The following is an 8,751-nucleotide window of genomic DNA, read 5'->3' on the forward strand; positions in this document are numbered from 1 at the left end:
CCCACCCAAAAAAAAAAAAAAAAAAAAAATGGGGCGGAGGTATAAAACACGCATGGTATGGGGCGGGGACTTTATGCACGCCTGGTGTGAGGCGTTAACTATACACCCGCCTGGTGGTGGGGCGTTAACTATACGTTCGCTCGACTATATTTGGTTTTGGTCTTGGTCTTGGACCAAATATAGTCTGGGATTTGGTCTTTGGTCCGGATTTTAATCGATAGTCTGTCCGCTGTGTCTCGTTTTTTGACCAAATATTTGGTTATACTCGCCCACTGTGGTTGCTCTTAGTAACTGCAGTCCGTTTCTAACTTTTTATATGTGAAAATGCGAGCAGCTAATGCTAAACTTTCAGCTGGTATCTTTTAGGTGTTTGAATTAATATTACTGTTTATATGTTAGGATTTTGATTGTTTTCTTGATATGATGTGCTCCATGAACTCATAGTTTTGTCTAAACGTTATAGCCTTAATAGATTGATTTTCAAATTGATAGTTCATAGGCCTATAATTAGGTATGCTCTCATTCCTCTATTTTTATTTATGAATGGTTTTCTCCCACTATGTTTGTTTTCCTTAATCTAGCATTATCCTCAGTTAACATTTTCTCTTGAATATACATGTAGCTTCAATTATAGATGGTGGTATGAATAGGAGGTGTTAGTTATCATTGAACCAATCAGTCACCTGAAATTATTTTTGTGGACTAGTCAGTCAACATTGAACTTCCAATGCATTCTTGACTAACTCGAAAATCAAAGGAATGATAATAAAAAATCAAAGGAAGGATAATAAACACTCTACATTTAGCATGTTAGATACAGAGATACTACTGCATAGAATGAAGGTTGGAGCTATTCATAATTCATTTTGCTTTACTTTTTTAGTGAAAGCAAACATAATAAGTTTGTTTCTCATTTTTTGCAGGGTAGTGAACTTTGTTTGCCGACGTGTAACACACGTGCACTCCACTTGAATCTCTCTGTTTCTCGGCTCCCTCTAGTTTCTAATCTGAATCTTTCTGTTTCCCGGCTCCGTAATTTAACCCAATCAATGTAAGTCTTTTTTTTTATTTTTTTTTATTTTTTTTTATTTTTTTTTTGCAATTAATTGGTTCCTGATTTGATTTGATCTTTCTAGTTATGCAGTTCGCAAAAGCAATCTATTGTATCTGTCAGTTGTTTCTCCTTTGAAGGATCACAAGGTTTTGATAAATTGGAGAGACAAAATGGTGATCCAATTGGCAGTTATTGCATGGTCCAGTTCAGAAGCGGGAAGTCTTCTGCTTTGCGGTAGGAGGAGCATGTATATGTGGTGAATATGGGTTGGAAGGATCACACGTCCATGTGGGAGAAGAAAAATTAGGAGTGCTGCTGCTCAATCTAGGAGGACCTGAGACACTTCAAGACGTGCAGCCATTTTTGTTCAATTTATTTGCTGATCCAGTATGCTACTATTCTTCAACTTTTCTTTGACATGAAAATAGATGTGTTAAAACTAGTTTAAGCTGCAAATTCTGAATGTATTATGGCATGTTATGGTGCAGGATATTATTAGATTACCGAGATTGTTTAGGTTTCTTCAAAGACCATTGGCTCAGTTGATCTCAGTTTTGAGGGCTCCAAAAAGTAAAGAAGGCTATGCTGCTATAGGTGGGGGATCACCTTTGCGTAAAATAACTGATGAGCAGGTATAATGCTCTTTTTTTTTCATGTATTTTATTTGATTCAATTTGAGGACTGTAGTGTAACTATTTGATATTTATATTTAGGCTGAAGCACTGAAAATGGCTTTGGAAGAGAAAAACATGTCTGTAAACGTATATGTAGGGATGCGGTACTGGTTCCCATTTACGGAAGAAGCAGTGCATCAGGTATGTCATTTAAGTTATTTTGGTAGATTTCTCTATTTTCACTTGTGCAATTTTGACAGCAGGTTTTATTACTTGTGTTATGTTAAACAAATAATAGTATTATGACAGTAGAGTAAACAAGATTGACAACGTCGTCAGACTGTGACAGTATTGCATCTTTGTTACAGATTAAGAAGGATAAGATTACAAGACTTGTTTTGCTACCACTTTACCCTCAGTACTCCATATTTACAAGTGGGTCAAGCATCCGTGTTGTTCAAGACATGTTCAGGTGGTTCTTCGTCGATGGTTCTTAATATTTTTTCGAATCTTATGATTGAAAATTTACATTTTATGTTGCCATCACTAAATAACCAAGTTCTTCCCTATCTCAGCAAAGACTCATATTTGTCAAGGCTACCTGTGTCCATTATAAAGTCGTGGTATCAACGAAGAGGTTATATTGAGTCCATGGCTAACTTGATAGAGCAAGAGCTACAAAAATTCTCTAATCCCGAGGAGGTAGTTTCGTTTTTAGTTTCCAGTTCATAAGCGTGAACATTTCTACATTTTCGCAATTGATGTTGTTCTTTTGTTTTGGTGGCTTCCATCAGTTATTTACCTTCGTGGTGGCATTTAGGTGATGATATTCTTTAGTGCACATGGAGTACCAGTTAGCTATGTCGAGGATGCAGGAGATCCTTATAGGGATCAGATGCAGGATTGCATCAGATTGATCATGCAAGAGCTGAAAGCTAGAGGAACCTTCAATGAACACACTCTTGCTTACCAGGTTAGCTTGGAATATTAAATTAGACTCTTTGTCTATATTTCAAATTTTATAGGTCTCAATTCTTCTCAGTCCACTGCTGTTTCTCCAATTATAGTCTCCAATTCTAGTCTCAGTTACTAACCAATCATTGAATTTTGTTTTATTAGAGTCGAGTGGGGCCTATACAGTGGTTGAAGCCCTATACTGATGAAGTTCTTGTTGATCTTGGTAAAAAAGGAGTAAAAAGCCTCTTAGCTGTTCCAGTAAGGTGTGTTTTTCTCTCTTTTGTTGACCAAGTAATAGACCATTAGTTAAAAAAAACACAGAAAAGTAGCTTTGAAATGTATTATTATAACTTATTTTAACTCGTCTGTTGATCTACTTTTTTCTAAAATGAGAAACATTTGTGATTTTGAATTTCATCTTCATATATATTTAGATTTGTTGAAACTGGTAAAATATATATGCAGCTTTGTAAGCGAGCACATAGAGACCCTACAAGAGATTGAAATGGAATACAAGGAATTGGCTCTTGAATCTGGCATAGAAAATTGGGGTAGGGTTCCAGCTTTAGGACTCAGCTCTACTTTCATATCCTATCTCGCAGATGCTGTGATTGAAGCTCTTCCTTCTGCCCAAGCCATTACGACTACAGAAATCGCTTCGGAAGAAGCTGAAGCAGGTCCAGTGAGTTATATAATCAAAATGTTTGTTGGTTCAGTTTTAGCGTTCTTTTTACTGTTGTCCCCAAAACTTATTTCTACTTTCAAGAACCTTCTGTAGAGAGTTTATGGTCTGGTGCCTAGTTTTTTTGTAACGGATTTGGTAAAGAAGAATGAAACACTAGGAACTGGATAAAACAAGGTTTTTCCCATTTCCTATACCATTTCTCCTATTTCCCGTCCCTCCATGATGCCTGAAATAAATTTACTTTTCCACTCATAAAAGTCAGATCGACTCTGACCATGACTATTACCATTTTCTTTTTACTTGTCTGAACAACCCTATTTGACAAATAACACGGGTTGTAACGGCACGGTCTCGAAAATGAGTAAAAAAAAAATTATGTTCGTTTTGACCAGTATCATTCACTATATAAGATGACAATTGTTCTGATTGTTATTTTTTCTCTTGTGCTTTACCGTCTTTAGGGAACTCGTGTTATTTTTCTCCATTGATTTTTGAAAAGTTTGAGCAGTGTTATTTTTCTTCATTGATTTTTGAAAAGTTTGAGCAAATAGAGAAATTTAAAATTTCATTGGTTTTTGAAAAATTTGATTTTGGAGCTACTATTACAATCGGTAGATAAATAACATTACGAGACTACAGATTGAATAATCAATAGATAATAAACATGGCTGATTATGAACACCTACTATGCATTGTGAAAATACCAATGATGTGACACTGAAAAATTTTATGTATATGTTAGTGTGGGCATTAGATCTAAACGATACAAAATGTAACCGTCTCATAATTGGGTGACTGCACGACAAATATTTTCTTTTAACATGAAGAAAACACGATCAAAGTAAATAAAGTAAATAAACACCGCACTGGTTATTTCTAGTAATAAACACAACAAAAGTAAATAAATAGGAACGGTGATTGAATTGGAAGATCAAGTTCATCAAACAATAAGCAAACAATGTCGAATCCTCCCTCTCTTTTATTTGCCGACCCCATAATACATTTCTCCCCATGGGACTTACACGAATACGAAATACATAATGTTTTACAAACATATCAGGACTGGGATCTCCATAACATTTGACTTGATGGTTAATAGCACAGACTCCCACTCGAAGAAGAAGGCAGGCCAGTAGTCAGATTCAGAAGAAGTGGATCCCAAACCACAATTTCTCCGCACTGCCCACCTTTGTTACTAGCACCAACAGCCTGCAATTGACTGGAAGTCTCCACGGAGCTCATAGCCATTTCTGCTTTCTTGGCTGCAACTTTTTTTAGTCGAATACGTTCAGCTCTAGATCCAATAACTTGTCCCAAAATAGAGGCACCAATTGTGAAAGCCATAGCCGTCTTAGGCATCAAAACAGATTTCCGAAGCATTGCTATAAAAGGTACTGCTGCATGTACGGCTGCAAACCATGAGACTGAGAACTTTTCTGTGTGCTCTCTCCATATGCCTAATGGGACATTGGCTGCCATTCCCAACATGCCAATTGCCAACATCTTCGTTGACAGGGCTTGTGGGCGAAGGGTCTTGACGAGAGCCGTCCTTGCCAATGCTGCCCTAGCTGCTACTATTGCAGGTGGGCATTTAAATTTCATGCCTGGCGGAGGCTGCAGAGCCTTAGCTACCAATGGAAGCACACCACTAACTGCCCTATAAGACTTGGCGATTGGGCAGTTCCCTTGTTCCAACCACTCATTTCCTACTGCTTCATGTGACGAGTTTCCTCCCTAGAAAAAGTTAAGGATTGAAAATCAACATAAGCAAATGAGGGTGTTCAGGTTACAGATGTATGACAAATATTTGTAGATAAGATAATTACCTTAGAAGAATTTTTGTTCTTGGAATTAAACTTTTTGTTGAAAAAATCAAAACCGAATGGTCCACCTGGTCCAAAGGCTGACGAGAGACTAATGGAGGCCGCCTTTGCTGCTAAAGGATTGAACTGAACTGGTTTAGACTCAGATTCCAAATTCTCACTGGCTAGATAAGATCTTCCAGAGAGTGGAACCACTCCATCATTCCCATGGAAAACCTTAAATGCCATATCAAAATTAGGACCATCTTCGAAAATTGGACCTTTTGCACCCTTCACCTGAATGTAAATAGGAATGGATATGAGATAAAGTAAAATGGGAATTCAACAAAAGAACACAAGAGCCAGGAGAAAGAGTACTTACAGGCATTGAGAAATTCATTGGTTTGGCAAAGGCGAAGTTAGTGGGTTCGTTAATGTTCCTAAGAAATGGACATTTTTGAATGCCCTCTTGAGCAAATTGACATCCTGAATTCTGTGACCCTCCATTCATGGCTCCAAAGAAAAATTCCATTTCCACAGATCAAATTAACCTGCAAGTACAGATTACAAAATGCAAGGTCAGAGAGCCTATAGATACGGAGCTCGAGGAAAACAAATGCACTCAGCTGGCTCAAAAAACATTCATAATAGGGAGCTAGACATTCCAAACCACATCGAAGCAAAGTAAATGAGATATTTAACTGATTTTCATTTTACAAAATCCAAATATCAACTACATAATGATGCTCGCAAATAAAATCAGAGTGTCGGGCATACTAAGAACATTAAATTCAAGACTTAAGAAGTCACCAAAACGTTGAGAAGTTGGTACAGAAATCCTAGAACACACCACCTAGCTTAAAAATTCCAAATCTAACCCCTTAGCTCTAATCATAACCAAGTTCTACCAAACACGAATCAAACACAAGCAAGGCATCAACACCCCCAGCATGGGGAAAATGATATAAACCCAGAATTTAGGCCAAAACTATATAAACACTCTGACATAATTTCACAACTACAAGAGACAAACCCTCAGAAACATCATGGTGACTATAACATTAAGCCAGAAATTAACAGTGTAAACAGTATACAGAAAAATAAACACCTTCAGAACTCAAAATTACCAAAATTCAACCTCATACATGAAAACATCATCAATTGAGTAGTCACAAATTCTTAATTCACACAATACCCAAACTCCACAAGTATCAATCAAACCCCAAATCCCAAGTATCAACAACAATAACATTTTTCATCAACATTTCAAAGTCAAAAAACCCCTAAACTCATAAAACTGATGATAAAAAACAATAGAAATTCAGTCATCACAAACCCTAAATTCATCCACACCACATCATACAATTCATCTGAGAAATTAAATTAAGAAAAAAAAAATCTACAAACCTTAAATAAATATGAATAGATAGAGCTTTCTTCAAAATCCAATAACCAGATCCTGACCTAAAATCGAGAATTTGAACAAGGATCTATTTAGTTAGAAGAAGATGAAGAGAGAAAGGAACCCAGAAAGAATGAAAAATGTTGTTGATTGGAATGAAAAAACCAAACAGTCTATCTATCTTGAGGGAGAAGAAAAAAATAATAAAAATCTCTGATTGTTTTTTTATTACAGTAAGCAAAATTGACGTGGTTCCCACACGCCTTATCAGTTGACATTAAATTACCTGCCTCTGCCTGCCTGCTTTCCCTAACCAATATTGAAGACCAAGTTTAGGTCAATAATAGTAGGAGAGGAGTAGGTACAAATTGTCTAATCCGTCTAATCCTCAACGTTGATTTTTCAACTCCTGTTTTTGGATTGATTATATTTTGTCCGTTGATTTAGGAATGGTCGTTTTTTTCTTTTTTTGCGAGGGTGCGTTATGCATGAGAAATTCCTCAATTTTCTTTTCTTCCAAGAAGTATTAAGTCCATGAGATAGCCATGAGGAGGATTCCAAATCCCAATACCAAGGAGTGATGGTTTTTATGTTTGCAGAAACCTTATTCCTTGAGGAATGGAAATCTTAATTCAGATCATGGGTACCATGTAAATTTGATGTGTGTTTGGTAACTCAATTAAAACTATTAGGAATTACAGAGTTTTTTTGTATTAGATTCTTTGTACCGTTTCGCATTACTTGGCGTCAATTAGAAAATCGCTGGCGTTTTTGTATTAGATTCTAATCAGGGATTGTACTTGGCGTTAAACCAAGAGACGCAGGCGTCAATTAGAAAATCGCTGGCATTTTTGGCATGGTCGCGCGTTCATAGCAAGATCGCCCGTCCTTACCATAGACACGCGCTGGATCTTCCGACTCAATGTTCGAAGCATCAGATTTATTGATTTGAATATCCATTTTTCATGTTTGTTCACTTCATAGTTGGAGCAAAATGAACAAACTCCAAGTTTGTTCATTCCATAGGACCTCTTGTAAGACCTGGTTTCAGAACCTAAATCTAATGGCTGAGATTTTTTCGAAGTTCTACCGGTAATGTCCAAAGGTTGTGAAGAATTATTTTATCTTTTTTTAAATAAGACGTGAAATATTATTGGTGATGCATGGATATTCCAAGGACAAAGACAAAGTCTACGATTAGGTCTAGATGAATGTGTGGGTTTGGTGATCCAGAACATTTCAGTGTTTTTGGCCACAATTGAACGAGAAGATTTGTATTTGTCACGTGGCAATTTTATACTGTGGAAAATTCTAGATACGGCCTGTCGCTGTCGTTTAGTGGGGGTGAAAATGTTGGACTAATAATACTCTTCAAAAACGTGCCTGCTAGTCATTTGTTCATTTGATGGTCGCGTGGGTTTAGTCATTTAGGACTCCTACCTCGTGGGATAGCCTCACGGCCAAGGGTACTGCTGTGCGGGAAAGTTGAGACTTTGCAATAAGAGTTTGAATTTGTGCACACTCCTTGACGAGAGTGCACATAACATTTCAATATCTACTATTAATTTAGTTTATGGAATTATGTAATAAGAATCAAGATTCTAAACATATAGGATACTGGAACCATCATTAGTTAAATAATCAATCAATCAAAAAAATATGTTAAATATACATTTATTAGAAGAGTGTGAACAAAGTTGGATTCCATTTTGAGTAGATTATGATATTGCAAATGCCTATATTAGAAACAAGAACAAGAAATTTTTTTGGAGAAGACATAACACAAAGGATAAGTGAATGACATAATCAAATTGCATTTTGTTTAATCAACTCCACTAATTGCTCACTAAGTGCATTCCCACCCGTTTCTAATCGGCATGGAAACGATGTTGTACCCTTTTAAAGGGCATGAACAAAAGGGCATGTCTATGGCTAGCTCTAGTGGTGACTCAAGATTCAATATTTTTGGGCTGACACGTCATTAAAATTCAACGTCCAAACTTAGTGGGGATTCAAGATTCACGTCGAAAACGCCATCCCCAACAGCGTCGGACGCCAACAGAACGAGCGTCTCTTAAAGATTAATATAGATGACCTCCTTGTTGGCGTCTTGACCAAGTCAAACGGTCAAAACGCCAACCAGCTTGGCACCCGACGCTAAAAAGAAAGTCGTCCCAGTTTTACTGAAATAGATCGCACCGAAGACTTCTCTTCAATCTCTTTTTTATTTTCTTTCT

At 36.8% G+C, this 8,751-nt stretch overlaps 2 protein-coding genes across 2 annotated transcripts; one reads left to right on the forward strand and one right to left on the reverse strand.

Annotated features, from left to right (window-relative positions):
* Positions 1-634: 634 nt before the first annotated feature.
* On the forward strand, positions 635-3,515 carry LOC113311629 (ferrochelatase-2, chloroplastic-like). Its single transcript, XM_026560442.1, has 11 exons — positions 635-640; positions 924-1,051; positions 1,137-1,200; positions 1,244-1,441; positions 1,543-1,686; positions 1,768-1,869; positions 2,037-2,140; positions 2,244-2,370; positions 2,489-2,641; positions 2,788-2,888; positions 3,091-3,515. The coding sequence occupies exons 1-11, from the start codon at positions 635-637 to the stop codon at positions 3,401-3,403; spliced, it is 1,440 nt and encodes a 479-aa protein (XP_026416227.1). The 3' UTR covers positions 3,404-3,515.
* Positions 3,516-4,208: 693 nt separating this feature from the next.
* LOC113310557 lies at positions 4,209-6,704 on the reverse strand. The gene is made up of 4 exons (XM_026559267.1): positions 6,520-6,704; positions 5,495-5,663; positions 5,137-5,409; positions 4,209-5,044 (listed from the first exon to the last, which is right to left on the reverse strand). Exons 2-4 carry the CDS (start codon positions 5,642-5,644, stop codon positions 4,403-4,405), a joined length of 1,065 nt encoding a protein of 354 aa, XP_026415052.1. The 5' UTR covers positions 5,645-5,663; positions 6,520-6,704; the 3' UTR covers positions 4,209-4,402.
* Positions 6,705-8,751: the final 2,047 nt, after the last annotated feature.

The sequence above is a fragment of the Papaver somniferum genome, chromosome 9 (assembly GCF_003573695.1).
Source record: "Papaver somniferum cultivar HN1 chromosome 9, ASM357369v1, whole genome shotgun sequence".
In the NCBI taxonomy this organism is placed as follows: Eukaryota; Viridiplantae; Streptophyta; class Magnoliopsida; order Ranunculales; family Papaveraceae; genus Papaver; species Papaver somniferum.

Excerpts from the sequence above, each read along its gene's own strand:
- LOC113311629 (XM_026560442.1), top strand. Across the intron at positions 2,642-2,787 it reads AACACACTCTTGCTTACCAG|AGTCGAGTGGGGCCTATACA; the intron begins GTTAGCTTGGAA and ends TTGTTTTATTAG. Across the intron at positions 2,889-3,090 it reads CTCTTAGCTGTTCCAGTAAG|CTTTGTAAGCGAGCACATAG; the intron begins GTGTGTTTTTCT and ends ATATATATGCAG.
- LOC113310557 (XM_026559267.1), bottom strand. The coding sequence starts at position 5,644 with ATGGAATTTTTCTTTGGAGCCATGAATGGAGGGTCACAGAATTCAGGA. Across the intron at positions 5,410-5,494 it reads CAATGAATTTCTCAATGCCT|GTGAAGGGTGCAAAAGGTCC; the intron begins GTAAGTACTCTT and ends ATTTACATTCAG. Across the intron at positions 5,045-5,136 it reads AGAACAAAAATTCTTCTAAG|GGAGGAAACTCGTCACATGA; the intron begins GTAATTATCTTA and ends AACTTTTTCTAG.